This window comes from Symphalangus syndactylus, chromosome 14, assembly GCF_028878055.3.
Source record: "Symphalangus syndactylus isolate Jambi chromosome 14, NHGRI_mSymSyn1-v2.1_pri, whole genome shotgun sequence".
Lineage (NCBI taxonomy): Eukaryota > Metazoa > Chordata > Mammalia > Primates > Hylobatidae > Symphalangus > Symphalangus syndactylus.
In genome coordinates, this window is record NC_072436.2 from 23,748,465 (window position 1) to 23,765,891 (window position 17,427).

Genomic DNA, 17,427 nt, shown 5'->3' on the forward strand with positions numbered 1-17,427 from the left:
CACTGCCTCCAAGGGCTTTTCTAGAATAATCCACTTTGAGAAATTCCTTTAGTATTGTTTGTCAACAAACATTCCTGAACACTCACTTGAATACCAGTCACTGAACTGGGGTGTTTATGTGCATTTCCTTGTTGAAAGTGTAATTCATTCTCCCAACAATGTGAGGTGAGGTATGTCACCTGCCTCATGTGACTGAGGAGCGAACGGGCTCTGAAAGAGGCTGGGTGACTTGCCCAGTGCTGCCCCTTGGAAGGGAGGAGCTGGGTTTTGATCTCCATCTTTCTGTTCCTCTACCACCTCACTGCAGCTTCTGGGGTGTGGGCAGAGGGGGTTGAGTCCCTGTGTCAGGCTGGGCCAGGCTTCTGGGCTTGTTCTCCTGCTGCCTGTTCTGATTGAACTCCATCATCATTCTGTTCCCAGACACAGGGACGCAGGCTTCCAAGAATGCCCCACTCCCTGGGGACAGGAGCCATTTCCCATTCCCTTCCTCAAATTCCAATGTCTGTTTCTGAAACTGGTGGTTCAACAACGAAGAAGAAAAAGGCAGAAATCTAAATGGGTTGCAAGGAAAGGAGATGCTGGGATTAAATATATGCGTTTTCCTAGTATGCCCACAGCCTGGATACACTAAGCACCAAAAACTTGCCATGTGATGGTGCATGAGTGGTGTCACCCTTTCTGTGCCTCAGTTTCCCTCACTGTTGGATCAGGTGAGTGTGGGGCTTCTCAGCCTCAGCGCGATTGATATTTGTGGCAGATTATTCTTTTGGGGGATGAAGCAGGGGGCTGTTTGGTGCGTTGTAGGATATTTAGCAGCATCCTCAGCCTCTGCCAATAGATGTCAGCAGCACCCCCCTTTCAAGTTATGACAAACAAAAATATCTCCAGATATTGGTAAACAACACCTTGAGATGCAAAATTGCCCCTACTTGAAAACCACTGGGCTAGTGATATCTCCCTTTTGTGGTTGTTATGAAAATTCTCAAAAAATGATTTTCTTCCTTCCTTCCATTTTTCCTTCCTTCTATCCCTCTCCTTCCCTCTTGGGGCCTGATCCTTTTCTATAATGATCAAATGTATGCATTTTTCTGCTGGTACCTTGATCGTGGATATAAAGATCAAGTTGAATGAGATATTCCTAAAGTATCTGCCACTTCTGTCGAGCATGATGTTCAATAATTTCGTGGTTCTTGTTTGGGTCTAGCCACAAGCTCAAGACCGTCCCTCCAACCTGGGTTGAAGGTAGTATGGACCGTTGCTACAGATGGAGCATCTGGAGCAGAGAAGAGGTCAGACATCCCGTTGGAGCTGAAGGAGGGGCTCAGGACACACAGTTGATGCAGTCCCAGGAAAAGCTGTCACTTTAAAGTGGGCATGCCCAAAAAAGTTCGGCGGAGGGAGGCCAAGGAGGGAGTTACCAAACAAAAGACAGAGACCAGGGGGCTGACACTGACCAGCTCTTCCCCAAGCTGTTTTCCTTTTCCCCTGAACTAGACTACATTTCCCACCTTCCCCTGCTCTTAGACATGGCCATGTGATTGAGTTCTGGCCAATGGCATGTGGACAGAGGGTGAAGTCACAACTTCCTGGTCTATTAAAACCTCCCACAAGGCTCTCCACCCACAGGATCATCTATTCTCTCTCCCCTCCAACTGCCCACTGGACATCAATGCCCAGAGCAATCTAAGAAGCCCATGTTGAAGATGGCAGAGCCTCCACGGGTCTCTGAATGTCTGCATGACTGGGTGGAGCCTAGGACCCACCCCTGCACAGCTGAGTGGATTTTTTTTTTTTTTTTGACGGAGTCTCGCTCTGTCGCCCAGGCTGGAGTGCGGTGGCGCAATCTCGGCTCACTGCAAGCTCCGCCTCCCCGGTTCACGCCATTCTCCTGCCTCAGCCTCTCCGAGTAGCTGGGACTACAGGCGCCCGCCACTACGCCCGGCTAATTTTTTTGTATTTTTAGAGACGGGGTTTCACTGTGGTCTCGATCTCCTGACCTCGTGATCCGCCCGCCTCGGCCTCCCAAAGTGCTGGGATTACAAGCGTGAGCCACCGCGCCCGGCAGCTGAGTGGATTTTATAGGAGTCAGAAATGAGCTTCTATTCTATGAAGCCTGTATATGCTTGGGATTGTTGGTTGGGTAGTCGGCCTATTCTAAGTAACACCAGTGCCAGGATAGATTGGGGCTACTGGGCTGGAGGAGCGGGGGTTTTCAGCAGCATTTATTTTTTAAAGAGTCTCGCTCTGTTGCTCAGGCTGTAGTGCAGTGGCAGGATCTCGGCTACTGCAACCTTTGCCTTCCGGGTTCAAGCGATTCTTCTGCCTCAGCCTCCCGAGTAGCTGGGACTACAAGTGTGAGCCACCACGCCTGGCTAATTTTTGTATTTTTAGTAGAACCAGGGGTTTCACTGTGTTGGCCAGGATGGTCTCAAACTCCTGACCTCAAGTGATCCACCTGCCTCAGCCTCCCAAAGTGCTGGGATTACAGGCATGAACCACAGTGCCTGGCCCTCAGCAGCATTTTTTTTAAATTTATTTTTTATTTCAATAGGTTTTTGGGGAACAGGTAGTGTTTGATTACATGAATACGTTCTTTAGGGGTGATTTCTGAGATTTTGGTGCACCCATTGTTTAATCAGCAGCATTTTGATTCGGGAACTAGAATAATTATCTCTGTGCCAGTTACTGTGGCTCTAACCCTGCATGTTATGGAGGCAAAGTTTTTAGTTGAACTAAACACGGGACCACGTGACCATGGGAGGTGGAACCAAGTCACTAAATGCAGACTGGCCTGGGAGTCTACCCAGGATGGCTGAGAAGCTTGTGCTGAGCCAGTTTCCTAGGGGCTAAGAATAAACAGGAGACAGAGAAGTTCTGGCACAGGGTGCTGACTCTGGGCAGCGTGGAATGATTGCTCGGAGCTTGGCAGGGGGTCAGCAGGTAGGGGTGGGCAAAGGCCTGAGCTCCTTGGCCCCAGGGCCTGGTGGCTCAGTGCATCAGTTTCCCCAGGTGCCTGTCTCTGATAGGAGGAAAGAATGTTAAAAGGTGGGGCAGAAAGTTCAGATAAGCCAAGAGTGGTTCCTGCAGCTCCGATGCAGGGATATAGGGACACTGGGCCCTCAGCCTCCCTGCTCCATGCGTTTCTCTGGGACCTGGGTAGGAAAGATTTTCGTGAGACCGAAGTTCTCTTGAAGGAGGCTCAAGAGTTTGGTGCCTCTTGGTTCCAGGAGGAGCAGTGAAGCCTGCAGCTCTTAGCAAGAAAACTCAAGGGCAGAGTCCTGAAAAGAAGGCAGGCCTGGCGCCGTGGGTCATGCCTGTAATTCCAGTACTTTGGGAAGCCCAGCGGGTGGATCACGAAGTCAGGAGATCGAGACCATCCTGGCTAACACGGTGAAACCTCGTCTCTACTAAAAATACAAAAAATTAGCTGGGCGTGGTAGCGGGCGCCTGTAGTCCCAGCTACTTGGGAGGCTGAGGCGTGAACCCAGGAGACGGAGGTTGCAGTGAGCTGAGGTGATGTCACTGCACTCCAGCCTGAGAGACAGAGCGAGACTCCATCTCAAAAAAGAAAGAAAGAAAAGGCAAAGTGTAATTGGATGCAAAGGTCTCCTGGGCTGCAGCTTGGGCAGGACCAGGAGAGGGTGCTGCTTATCCCTCCTCATGCCTCCAATGAGGGGAAGGTGGAGGTCTGTGCCCACCTGTGAGGGTGAACCTGGCTGTCTGCAGTGGTCGTCTGCTGGGTACTGTGCAATTTGTTGGCCATTGCCCAGGCTAGAGGGGTCCCTCTGACCCCTCTCTCAGTTCCTTACCTTACTCCTCCCTGTGGCCTGGGGCAGGGGCGGTCGGATGCCCTGCCTGGGACTGTCCAGTGACAGTGGAGGAAGCTAATTTGGCCTCTGGTCTGAGTCACATCCTCCCATCTGGCATTGCCAGCCATGATGCTCACATTTTAGTCATAGGGATGCTCTACTTTGTAATCATTTCAGAATTCGGAGGGGAACGGATGCTGGCTAGTAGCCTTCTTTGAAACCACTTGGGACAACTTTAGGGCCTTGGCGGCTGTGGCTCCGGCTGGCCTCCACCCCACGGGAGGACAGGCCTGGCTCTCTTGGCTGCCCAGGGGCCCAGACCCCACCCAGAAGAGCCTGTGTATCATCTGGCTCATCGGGGAAAAGCCACCTCAATGGCACCACCCAGAAGTTTGAAACCAGCCGTTGGTACTGGGGTGGTGGCCAGTGACCCAGATTAAAGCCAGAAAACCCGGCCTTGACCAGAGCCTGGGCTCCCCACCCCCTGGGCCTCCTTCTTCTTTTCTGGCGGTGGGGGGTTGGGGGGGAGGGGCACAGTGTACCCCAGACCCAGGGACATCTGTTTACCCTAACTGCCCACAAAGACTAATGGGGGGCCCTTCCCTCGCTTCCCCACATCAAGAAGAGAACATTTTAAAAATGTTTTTATTTAATTAAAAAAAAGACAGAACAACCAACCCAAAACCAGTAGTAGGTAGTGGAGTCACAGGTGCTTAACTGGCGAAACACACAGGGGTGGGGGCGAGGGGGCGGGTCGGGAGGTGGGAGAGAAGGCGGGCACAGGCCACCACATCCCCCCGGGTGGGAGTCAGGTCTGAGATGCAGCGGGAGGGCCACGAATGGGCGGCCCAGGGCCCAGGGTCCCCGGAGACCCGGCTGGCCGCGGGGAGAAGGCTGAGAAGGCCCGGGTGTCTGAGGTGGTTTTGCTCCCGGCTCGTCCCCTTCTTCCTACTCTTTCTTGGGCCCTAGGTGGGCCCTGCTTACTCTGCCTGGGACTGGGCAAGAGGTAGGATTCATTGGAACACAGCTTTCTCCATGGAATGATAGAAACTTCTGGGGCAGCGGGAGGGAGGTGGCGGATGGACAGGAAACAGAACAGCGCGGCTGCCTTGCTTTTGGAAATCACAGAAGAAAAGTCTCGGGGCCTTGCTGGACGGTGGGTCTGGGGAGGGCGTTCCCTGCCTTCAGCCTGGTCATGGCAGTGGAGGTGGTGGGTGTGGTGACAGGGCTGGCCTAGAGCAGGTGAAGGCCTTGAACTCCAGTGCTTCAGCATCCGCTGCTGGGCCACTTGGACATGCCACCAGATGTTGCCAACCCTGAAGGGAGCGAAGGCTCTGGAGTACAGCACACAGGGGCCTGGCAGGCCTCATTTCAGCTCCCCAGCACACGGCAGCAGTCAGCTGGGGCCGCCATCGGTGGATGCGTCCTTTCCTGGGGGCAAAGGAAGGTGGGACAGACGATGACATCATCACTAGGCCGAACGGACCTGGGTCTGTACTCCGGGGGGCCGAGTCCACCCACCCATGGGCTGTGAGCAGGTAGCTGAGATAAGGATGCACTCGTTATTTCCAAGCACGGCAGCTACCAGGACTACAGGCGACTCCAGGCTGGATCAGGGAGTCTCAAAAAATAAGAAACAATTTTTCTTTAGAAAGCACATGTTTTATATAAAAGAGGGTTAAGTTCCACGTTCTGGAGAGTTCTTCTTCCAAGCCTGCACACGCTTCCACACTCTTTGCTTGCTTCAGGAGGGGGAAAAAAGAATGGCTGGAAAAACTGTAAAACACAGAAACCACTTCCTCAGCTCCGGACAAAGAGCTGAGATCTCCCCTCTGTAGGGAGGAAGAGAAGCCCAGCTCGGCCCGTTTATCCAAATTCCCTCCACTCCGTCCTGTTAGGTGGTGGCACAATAAATTACAATGATAGGCGCTGTGGGGCCAGTTGCTGCTACTTTTTAAGACAAAGAAATGAACGTAAGTTGCTCTCCTGGCGTTGATTTGCAGGAAGTCATGATCTGTAACCACCCAGGAAATGGATGTTTATTCTCTAGGGTTTTTTTTGGCCACTGTTCACCCTTAGGTCTCCCTTTCTTGCATGGAAGTCCAGGCTCCTGTTGCCAAATGCCAGTTGGAGGGAGGTGTCTGTCCACCTCTCCCCTGGGACCCCCAATGCTCAGGGGGCAGAGTTGCTCCTCGGATCTATGACAAGGGACACAGCAAGAGGCCACGTGGCCACCATTCCCCTGACCGATGGAACCCTCCAGACTCTGAAGTCCAGTCAGTGGGTCTGTCCTGCCCATTCTGAGTGAGGCAGAAACTTCCAGAAGCAGAGAGGATAGCCAGCAACAGCCCCCAGCCTTTACCTGGGCCTCCTCCACAGGCCATGGCCTCCCTAGGTCGAGGGAAGCTGGCCCCAGGACAGCGCAAAGGCCGAAGCACCAGTTGGCTGCACAGCTGTCTTCAGGATCATAGGCCACCGCCAGAGTCTCGGAGAGAGGGAGAGATGGAGAGGAAGGGAGTGAGCTTCGGTGGTCTGATTTCTGGCTCAACGACACAGGAACCTCAGGTTCAAAAGCAGCTGACAAAAGCCCAAAGACCTCTTGGCGTCCAGCAGAGCCTTCTGGTGGCCTGACGCCCAGGCAAGGAGGAAAGGCCCTTAAATCCCGTTTTTCTGGCAAGATTCATTTCCAAGAGGAGATAATGGCTCAGTGTTGTCTTCCCGAGTTGATCAAGGCCAGGCAGCCTCAGGAAAGCTCTGGGGCTTCCTGGGATATTTCAGAGACCCTGGGGCATCAAAACACCCTTTTTGGGGGAGGGGACAAAGTCAGCCTTCAGCTTCTTCTGCAGCCCCAGATCCGGTCTCCCAGCACAACCTTCATGCAAAGCCAGCCCACGCCACCTCTGGAGGCCAGGGAGGGCTGCGTTTGGCTTTAGTTCATTGTTCGTCGTCTTGAGGATCACATGCCGTCCTGTGTGGCAAAAAGAGCCGTTCTGGGGAAAGGCCGGAGCGGAGAGAAAGGGCAGGCGGCTCACACAGGGGTTGTCCGTCGGTTCAGCATGCTGACGTGGAAACCTTCCTTCAGGTCCTGCTGGAAAAAGTCATGCACCTGCAGGAAGCTGGCCTCCTGGTCGGGGCTGTAGCTGGCTGCAGTGGTCACCTTGAGGGGCTCCCTGGACAGCGTGTACATGGACAGCTCCCCCATAGGGATGGCCCCCGTGATCTTCAGGCCCATGGGCGACACGTCCCTGGAGGGCGAGGCCTCGGTGGACCTTGAGCTGGACCTCGAGCGCCGTCGCCGGTACCTGTAGCTCGGCATCCTGGCATAAGGAGAAGAGGAAGACGCCTTAAGGAATTCCCGTTTGGTCTTAAACCTCAACTCTTTATTTTTTTCAATGTAAATGTTTACAGCCAGGACGCCCACGGTCTCAGCCACAATGAAAGACAGAGCTCCAAAGTAAAAAGACCAGCCGTAGTTGTAATGGTTCTTTTTGTCTTCGTCCCGCTTGTCACTTGGGTCACCTGTGTTGCTGGAAATGTAGACGATGATACCGATGATGTTGCTGAGGCCTGAAAGGGAAGCGGGGAGCGGGGAGCGGGGAGCAGGGCCAGGGAGGGAGACAGGCAGAGGTTAGAGCCACAGCGGGACAGGCAGGGCAGGGAACAAGTGGACACTCCCTTCTCTGATGAGTATTTCTTTATTCTGGTTGCTAATTTTTCTTTTCAGTAATTAATGTTGAATGGGTAATAGAGTACAAAGTTCAAATGAGGTATACAATAAAACACACTCTCAGCCCCCAGTGCCCGTCTTTAAGGCAACTACTGTTATCTTCTTTCGTATGTCCTTCCAGAAAAAAAATTTCTCTCCTACACACACACACACACACACACAGACACACACACACACCCCTATTATTTCCTTTGCACAATACTCTGGCTGCTTAGTTTTTCTCTTAATAGTACATCTGAGAGACGATTCTGAATCAGGCCATGGAGAGCTGCCCCTGTCTTTCTAACTACATGCGGCACCGCCATACGGAAGTCTCACGACCCACCTAACCAGGCCTTTTCGGGAGATGTCAGGGTGGCTCCCTGCCCTCTGCTGTGACAAGGTTGCCTTAGACATCCTTGTGTCTACAGCCTCACATGTGCACATGGATACAACTACGGGGTGCACTCCTTGCAGTGAAACTGCTGGGCCATGTGCATTCAAACACTTAAAATACATGTTTATTTGGTAATAATTTTTGATTTACCAAACAGTTGTAAGGTCCGGAGAGTTTCATATACTCCTCATCCAGTTCTCCCTAATGTTAACATTTTACATTATGTGGAACAGTCGCCACAACAAAGAAACAAACCTGGTACATTACTTCAGACTTTACATAGATTTGTTTGTTTGTTTGTTTGTTTGTTTGTTTTTTGGAGACAGAATCTCGCTCTGTTGCCCAGGCTGGAGTGCAGTGGCACAATCTCGGCTCACTGCAACCTCTGCCTCCCAGGTTCAAGCAATTCTTCTGCCTCAGCCTCCTGAGTAGCTGGGATTACAGATGCCCGCTGCCACGCCCAGCCAATTTTTTTTGTATTTTTAGTAGAGACGGGGTTTTACCACATTAGTCAGGCTGGTCTCGAACCCCTAACCTCGTGATCCACCTGCCTCGGCCTCCCAAAGTGCTGGGATTCCAGGCGTGAGCCACCACACCCAGCCTTGTTTTTTCAGACAGAGTCTCAGTCTCACTCTGCTGCCCAGACTGGAGTGCAGTGGCGCTATCTCTGCTCACTGCAACCTCCGCCTCCTGGGTTCAAGCGATTCTCCTGCCTCAGCCTCCTGAGTAGCTGGGATTACAGGCACACACCACCATGCCTGGGTAATTTTTGTATTTTTAGTAGAGACAGGATTTGCACCATGTGGCTAGGCTGGTCTCAAACTCGGGACCTTATGTGATCCACCTGCCTCAGCCTCCCAAAGTGCTGGGATAATACGTGTGAGCCACCATGCCCGGCCTTTACTTGGATTTTACTGGGTTTGTACTCATGTCCTTTCTCTGTCCCTGGATGGATTCAGGATATTACATTGCATTTAGTGTTTGAAATTTACAGTCACTGTCTACAGTACACCGTAAGTGTACAAATGTCCCAGCAGCCTATCATGAATATTATCAGACTTCTGGTTCTTTGCCAATATGGGAAGTGAAAAATAGCCATTGTTGCGTTCATCCGATTCTCTCTTATTCTAAGGGAGGTTGAACAGAGCCACACTGGTGCGGTTTGAGTTCTGGTTCTACCAAATACCAGTGTGTGACTTTTGGCAAATTTCTCCCACTCCCTATGCGTCAGTCTCCTCATCTGTAAAGTGGGAGTAACCGTGGTCCACACCTCACTGGGCTGGTGTGAGGATTAAATGAGCTGATATATACAAAGTGCTCACAACAGCACCCAGCACACGGTGCCTGCTGTAAGTTCAGTTACCGTCCATTGCATTTTATCGTAAAGTGCTGTGTTGTGTTCGTCTCTGCACTGTCCACATCCTCTGTCCATTTTCTGCGGCACCCACCCTGTGTGGAAGGGTTAGAATATCTTCTGCTAAGGGATCCAGCAATCCTGCCCTGAGCACACCAGTCCTGGGTTTCGACTCCTTGTCTCTTCTGTTGTGTTCAATAAGAACCCTTTCCAACATGGTTTTTTTTACCCTACTAGTTCGCTTTTTATTTATTTATTTTTTTGAGACAGGGTCTTGCTCTGTCGCCCAGGCTGGAGTGCGGTGGCGTGATCTTGGCTCTCTACCACCTCCGCCTCCCAGGTTCAGGTGATTCTCATGCCTCAGCCTCCCAAGTAGCTGGGATTACAGGCACCTGCCACCACATCCAGCTAATTTTTGTATTTTTTGGTAGAGACAGGGTTTCACCATGTTGGCCAGGCTGGTCTCGAACTCCTGACCGCCAGTGATCCACCCGCCTCGGCCTCCCAAAGTGCTGGGATTACAGGCGTGAGCCACCGCTAGTTCACCTTTCTCCCCTCTGATCTCTCTCTTGCTGCTTCCCTAGCTTTGTGTTTTCTTCCCCACTCTGTATTCGGCATGAGTTGGAAAAATGTTTCTTAAATAACAACTCCATGAATTCCAGTTTCCCAGAGAAGTCTTGTATCTTCTTCCGACTTTCCCAGTGTTGGAATCTTTCCTTCTCCTGTGGCACCTACCGTTTTCCACCTCGAGTTCTTTAAGAGCCTGTCCGACCTCCCTGCTAGGGCTGGTGGCCCGAAGCCAGGCCCCACACACGACCCAGTGCCTGCCGCCCTGCTCAGTCCCCACTAGTGCCCCATGCACCAGGGACTAAGCCAGTGTCCCCTTGCCGGCCTCCCCATTGCTTCCCTGCAGCCAGCCGCGGCCACCTTCTCTGCCTGGACTCATTTTCTTTGGCTATAGGTCTCTGGGTCCGGGCTCCAAGCCCCTCTGGTGGAACCAGGCATCTGGGCCTGCCTTTGAAACGGCTTCTCCTGGGGGCACGGGCACCTGCAGGGGGCACCTCGAGGGGCTTTGGAGGCTGGCAGCCCGGGGCACAGCATGTCTTTGCCACCGTGCGTGTGACTTCAGGGAAGCCACCTGAGCTGCTGGACCGCCTGTGTGCCTCCTCCGCAGGAGCGGGGATGGTGGGGTCGGGCTCACAGAGCGCTGGCATGGCCACTGTGGTTTCTGATGTGACTGGAGTCTTCTCTCCCTGCCTTGGGGAGGACGCTCCGGGGCAGTGTTCAGGGGTCACAGCCGGGACCTCCTAAACGGCTCACATCTTGTGAAAAATGACTGCTTCAAGGAGCAGATGGTGGGCACTGGGGCAGGAGAGAGAGAAAGGAGCTGGGGGGGAGAAGGGAAGGGCGGGGGGACCTGGCAAGGAGGGAGGTTCATGCTTCTCCCAGGAGACCCTCAACACAGGCTCCTCTTCCCAACACACACACACGTGCACACACACACACACACACACCATAGTCCTCACACACACAAACACACCACAGTCCTCAAATACACACACACTACACTCCTCAGACACACATATACCATAGTCCTCACACACACACACACCACAGTCCTCAAATACACACACACACCACACGTCTCAGACACACACACACCACAGTCCTCAAATACACACACACACTCCTCAGACACACACACACCACAGTCCTCAAATACACACACGCACACCACACGTCTCAGACACACACACACCACAGTCCTCAAATGCACACACACACTCCTCAGACACACACACACACCATAGTCCTCACACACACAAACACACCACAGTCCTCAAATACACACACACACCCCAGTCCTCAAATACACACACACACACCACTCTTAACACGCACAAACACACCACACTCTTTGCACATACAAACACCACAGTCCTCAAATATACACACACCACACTCTTCACACACACAAACACACCACAGTCCTCAAACACACACAGCACACTCCTCACACAAACACACCACAGTCCTCAAGCACACCACAGCCCTCAAATACACACATCCCACACTCTTCACATGCACAAACACACAGTCCTCAAACACACACATACACCACACACACAATCACAGTTCTCAAACACATACACACACCACACTCCTGACACATGTACAGCCCCCACATCACTCGCAGCACACCCACTCCACACACGTCTATTTATCGCGTTGGAAGGAAACAGACGCTGGAGTGGTGTAGAACTGGGGCCCGGCACCTCGGCTCCCCAGCAGCGGCTGCAGAGCTGGAGCCAGCCCCTCTACTGCAGTGGCCCCGGGTCCCAGGATGTGAACAGAAGTCATCTACCCTCTCCAGGAGAAAGGGCGAGGGAATGCAGGACAGGAAAAGGGTGCTCTGGGAGGCCCACGTGTGCGGCACCACGCCAGGCCCTCCCATCCTCAGCCAAGGTGGCATGTCACTGTCACCCACAGCTCTGTGGCTATTCCCCGGTGGCACTTTCCGGGGAAAACGGGCATGGCTCTGAGGTGCTGCTGCCTTCTCGTAGCCAGGAGGGTTGGGGCAGTTGGGATGGGCGGGGGCCGCCTGCTCTGCCGAGCTTCCCTGCTCACTCTTCCCCGGGCACCCTGGACTTCTGCTTCCTCTGCAAGACGGCCACTCATGCCCATTCTGGGCCCTCGCCCTGTCTTTACCTGGCCAACTCCTTCGAGTTTTGGCATGGTTCCCCTCGGCACCTCCCTGACCGCCTTACCCAGCCAGGCTCCTGTTACAGGCTTGTAAAACTACCAGCTGAACCCCACCCACCACTTTGCACACTTGGACTTATTTTTCGGTTGAGGTGAAATTCATGCAAGATAAAAGTAACCCTTTTGAAGAGCACAATCCAGTGGCTTTTGGTGCATTCAAAATGTTGTGCAAGCATCGAAAACATTTCTGTCACCCCGAAAGGAAGCCCTGTTCGGCAGCTGCTCCCCATTCTCCATCCACCCCCAGTCCTAAACACTGGGACTTTACAAGTCAGTTGCATGTGGCGATGTTATGTCTGCATTCCCCCGCAGGATGCACACTCCCTGGCAGTGAGGACCACGCGAAACAGGCACTCCTGTGTCCCTAGCTCCCGGCCCAGCACCAGCCCGGGCGGGCGGCTCACCTGCAGCCACGAAGAGGATGCCGGCGCTGAGGACAATGTTGTTCTTGCGGCTGTAGATCCTGCCGGCACCGATGCACAGGCCACCCAGCAGAAGCAGGATGGTGCTGAGGATGGGGAAGACGCTGGAGGCTCGCACGATGCCTGGCCAGGGAGGTGGGGGGCACAAAGCAGAGGGCAGTGAGATCAGGTGCCCTCCCAGGCATGGCTGTGTATGTCTCCCAGGAACCTTCTAGCTCCAGGCCCTTCCCCAGGATTTGAGATTCCCATTAGGACCTGGAGACTCGAGGTGGGCCAGGGCCTGGGGAGGCTCAGGGCCATTGGATCAGATGCAAGCAGGGGCTCCAGGCCTGCCCTTCACTCTGGAGTCACATCTGGCTACCTCTTGTTTAGTCTCTCCCTGGGAATGGGCACCAGGGAGACCATAGTAACAGCCATGAAAGCAACAAACCACATCACATTTTTGTGACGCTGCACAGCCCCGTAAGCCCTTGCATGAACACAGTCTCCGTGAAGCCCCTGGAAGGCTGGGAAGCAGTGTCCACAAAGGGTGGCCCTGGTCAGTGCTTGAGAGCACAGGCATTGGCATTAGGTGGGTCTGGGCGTGGGCCCTGCTGTGGCATGCTGGCTGTGTAGCCTTGGCCAAGTCACTTTCACTCTCCAAAACTCAGCTTCCCGTCTGTGGAATAAGGTTCCTCCTAGCACCAGTGTCCTACACTTGGTTTTGTACATGTAAGGTGTATAGCACTGGGCCTGGCCATTCTATACCTTGATCATCATCATCATCATCATCACCATCATCGTCATCATCCTCCAGGTGACAGACAAGGATGTGGGACCTCATGACTGGCCTGAAGTCGCAGGGGAGGTTTGGCTGGGCCGAGAGGGATGCTCGTGACCCACAGTATCCACAGAACCACCTTTGTAGCCCTGACACCAGGGCTCTGCCACTGACTAACCTCGCTCTGCCACTGACTAGCTGACCAGGGACAGCTGACTTTGGTGACCACCTCAGTCCCCTTTTATAACTTGGGAATGGTAACATCTACCTGTAGGGAGTTGAATTGCAGCCTCCCTAGAATATACCTGTGTCCTAACTCTTAGGACCTGTAATTGATCTTATTTGGAAAAAGGGCCTTGGCCAGGCATGGTGGCTCATGCCTGTAATCCCAGCACTTTGGGAGGCCATGGCAGGCGGATCACCTGAGGTCAGGAGTTCGAGACCAACCTGGGCAACATGGTGAAACCCCGTCTCTACTAAAAACAACAAAAAAAATTAGCCGGGCATGGTGGTGGGCTCCTGTAATCCCAGCTACTAGGGAGGCTGAGGCAGGATAATCTCTTGAACCCCAGAGGTGGAGGTTGCAGTGAGCAGAGATTGTGCCATTGTACTCCAGCCTGGGTGACAAGAGCGAGATTCTGTCTAAAAAAAAAAAAAAGGCTGGGCGAGGTGGCTCACACCTGTAATCCCAGCACTTTGGGAGGCCAAGGCAGGCAGATCACGAGGTCAGGAGATCGAGACCATCCTGGCTAGCACGGTGAAATCGCATCTCTACTAAAAATACAAAAAATTAGCCGGAAATTTCAGTGAGCTGAGATTGAGCCACTGCACTCCAGTCTGGGCAACAGAGCAAGACTCCGTCTCAAAAAAAAAAAAAAAAAAAAAAAACGAAGAAGAGGGCTGTCAGACGTGACTCAGTTAAGAATCTCAAGCTGAGATCATCCAGGATGAATCCGGTGGGCCCTAGATCCAATGACGAGCATCCTTATAAGAACCTTAGGAGAAGACACAGTGGAGAAGGGGCTGTGAAGACAGAGGCAGAGACCCAATGGTGCTGCCATGAGCCAAGGAGTGCCAACCACCTCCAAAGCTGGAAGAGGAATGGCCTCTCCTAGAGCCTTCAGAGAAAGCAGGGTCCCCCAACATCTTGACTTTGGGCTCTGGCTTCCACACCATGACAGTGAATTTCTGTTGCAAGTCACGCAGTTTTGATCATTTGTTACAGTGGCCTTGGGAAATGAACATGCCCCATCGGAGGGTTACCGTGAGAAAATGTCAAGCACCCAGTAGCGGCTTAGGGTGCCCTCCCTTAGCGTCTGGGGTGGGAGGAAGGCCAGAGGGAGGGAAGGGAGACTTGGGAAAGGGAAGCCCAGAGCTTGGCCTTTCCCAAGCACCTGCTGTCTCCCAGCCCCGTAGAAATCTCGGCTGCATGGACCCTTGGTGGCCCCCGCAGGGGACAGTGAGTCGGGCCGCACTGGCAGGCGCCGCCCGCCCCGGCCAGCTGAGCGGGTTTCAGGGCTGTCAGCCTCTCCTCTGAAGGCAGGGTTTGTCTCCTTTTTTGTGAACGCATCAGTGTGTGTCCCTGCTTCACAGAGAGGGGATTGTCTGGGGGCATTAAATGCAGTTCTTCTCTCTGGTGCCGCCTCCTCTCCGATTCCTCTCTGCCTTCTGGCAGCAGCGGGCTCTGGGATGAAGTTTCCTGTGTGTTTCTGAAATGTGCCTCTGAGCTGTGATGGCCAGAAAAGTTGAGGTCAGTCATCCCCTCAATGTCCTCGTTCTGCAGACAGGTCAGAGGAATCCGAAAGAAGGAAGTCCATCCAGAACTTTGGGAGCCCGAGGTGAATGGATCACTTGAGGTCAGGAGTTTGAGACCAGCCTGGCCAACATTGTGAAACCCAGTCTGTACTAAAAATAGAAAAATCAGCTGGGTATAGTGGCAGGTGCCTGTAATCCCAGCTATTCAGGAGGCTGAGGCACAAGAATCGCCTGAACCTGGGAGGCAGAGGTCGCAATGAGCCAAGATCGCGCCACTGCACTCCAGCCTAGGTGAAAGAGCAAGACTCCGTCTTAAAAAAAAAAAAAAAAAAAGCCCAGTTGCTCTAAGATCACTGGATGCCCAGGCTTGGCTCAGAGCCATCCATCCTGCCCAGGTAAGTCACACAAGCACCTATGCCTTGCCACACAGACTTATTCCTGAGCTGTGGATGTGCAGATGCCAGCTGGGATTGCCACGGACAGTGGTGCAGGTCGGGCACAGCACAGGTGGCTAAGGGGTGGAGGGATGAGTGAGGCTGAAGTCCAGCCCATGCCCTGCTGGCCATATCAAGCTCTGGCAGAGGATCTGCATCTGCCAGGAGACCAGACACTTCCTTCTAACTCACCCCCCGGCACACTAGGGACTCCCAGTAGCCCTGACACCAGCCCCCTGCGGCCTGGCACAGAAGTTATCCACCTAACTGGAAATGCAGACTTGGAGAGGGGCACCAGGCCCAGGGCAAGGTGGGCAGGAACCCCTGGGACCAGCAGGGCCTGTGGAAGAGAAGGTAGGAAGGATGTGGGGTGGTGACCCCCTCAAATCTTGGGCTGTGAATCTGCAAATCAGCAGTGACATCGTAAGAGCTCAGAGGCCTTCAGGGGGCTTGCAACAAACAACACAAGCCTAGTTTCTGTGGAAGGCTTCAGAATGTGTGGCTGGGGGCGGAGTTCCTTCTTGAATTGTCAAAGACTGGGTGGGAGCAGCGCAGCCTTGGATCTACCAGGTTTGGTGCTCCACGCCTACGCAGATGAGCCGGCCTGAAACAGGCACCTGCAGGCAGCCCCACCATGGAAGCTTCTGCTGCCTTCTCCAAAACACCCATTCTCCACCCGGAGGGCAGAGCCCTGTTTTCTTTGCTGCTGTACTCCACATGTCTAATACAGTGCCTGGCACACAGTAGGCCCACAGTAACTTTTTTTTTTTTTTTTAAGATGGGATCTTGCTCTGTCATGCAGGCTGGAGTGCAGTGGCACGATCGTGGCTCACAGCAGCCTCAACTTCCTTGGCTCAAGTGATCCTCCCACCTTAGCCTCCTGAATAGCTGGGACTGGAGGCGTGTGCCATCATTTCTGGCTAATTTATTTTTATTTTTTGTAGAGATGAGGTCTCACTATGTTGACCAAGCTGGAACTCCTAACCTCAAGTGATCTTCCCGCCTTGGCCTCCCAAAGTGCTGGGATTACAGGAGCGAACCACTGCGTCTGGCTGCAATAACTTGTTAAATGAATGAATAAACGAACTCTCATGAACCCTCACTTCTTGCAAATAGCCGCCAGAGACCTCCCTCCTGTGCTTCTACATATTTTGAGGAGCCATAGTCTGGACAGAGACCAGAAGACAAAATATTAGAAATCAGGGTGGCCCTGGAAACACATGCCAGTTGTCTGGTGATCACGACCTTGGCCTGTCTCTGAAAGTTGCTCAGCCCCTCCGGCTCCAAGCTCACAGGCACCTGCACTCTGGAGATAAAAGGATGATCAAAGACACATGCAGAGCTTGGTTTTAGGGCCAGATATCCCTGTTTCTGCAGCCACCGAGTGGAAAAACACCTCCCTGTCGGGAAGTCAGTTCAGCTCCACCCCGCCCTGACTTCTGCCAGCAGCAGAGACCACAGGCCCGAAAGCCATCAAGCTGTCTCTTCCATGTGCATCTCTGAGCTTGTTAATGAACCTGGCTGCTTTCCCCACAGCGTACACTTAAGGAGAACATGGCCTTCCCCAATGAGCTCTAATTGCGGTTGTGCTGTCACCATCATTATATCTGGGAAAATCACTCTGCAGCCCTCCCCGCCTTGCACCCTCCCCAGAGGACCTGGAACAGCTCACTCGTTTTTGTTTTTCTTGCTCTTCCAGATCCTCACTCCATCCTGCCCTGGGCCAAGCTGACTGTGTGGACCGAATCCTCGGGCTCCCGCCTCTGGCTTTTGGAGAAGGGTGTTGGTGAGGGAGTTGTGCCCAGCTATAGGTAAAGGGGTGGCATTGCTTCCCGACAGCTGCAGCTCCTGCCAGGTGGCCCTGTCCCTACCGGTCCCTCCTCCAGGCTCCCACACCTGTCCCCCTCACCTATCCAGGCCGAGGAGGGTAACGGCTCCTGGCTATTGCTGGCCCCAGGGTGCTCTCCAGCCCTTGTGGGTTTCCCTTAACCTCGTCTGCACCTTTGTAAATGGTCCTTCTGTAAACA

The 17,427-nt window shown here is 53.3% G+C and overlaps 2 protein-coding genes across 2 annotated transcripts in view; both read right to left on the minus strand.

Annotated features, from left to right (window-relative positions):
• Positions 1-4,436: 4,436 nt before the first annotated feature.
• LOC129462923 (uncharacterized) lies at positions 4,437-6,483 on the minus strand (the record flags this gene model as incomplete). Its single annotated transcript, XM_055243411.2, has 1 exon — positions 4,437-6,483. A coding segment is annotated over one exon (720 nt), but the record flags the coding sequence as incomplete, so codon positions are not given.
• CACNG4 (calcium voltage-gated channel auxiliary subunit gamma 4) overlaps positions 4,437-17,427 on the minus strand; it is a 69,584-nt gene continuing 56,593 nt past the window's right edge. Inside the window, exons 3-4 of the mRNA XM_055243313.2 lie at positions 12,434-12,574; positions 4,437-7,376 (exon numbers count right to left, since the gene is read on the minus strand). Coding sequence (XP_055099288.1) covers positions 6,838-7,376; positions 12,434-12,574 — 680 coding nt within the window. The 3' untranslated portion in view covers positions 4,437-6,837. The remainder of the gene's footprint in view (positions 7,377-12,433; positions 12,575-17,427) is intronic.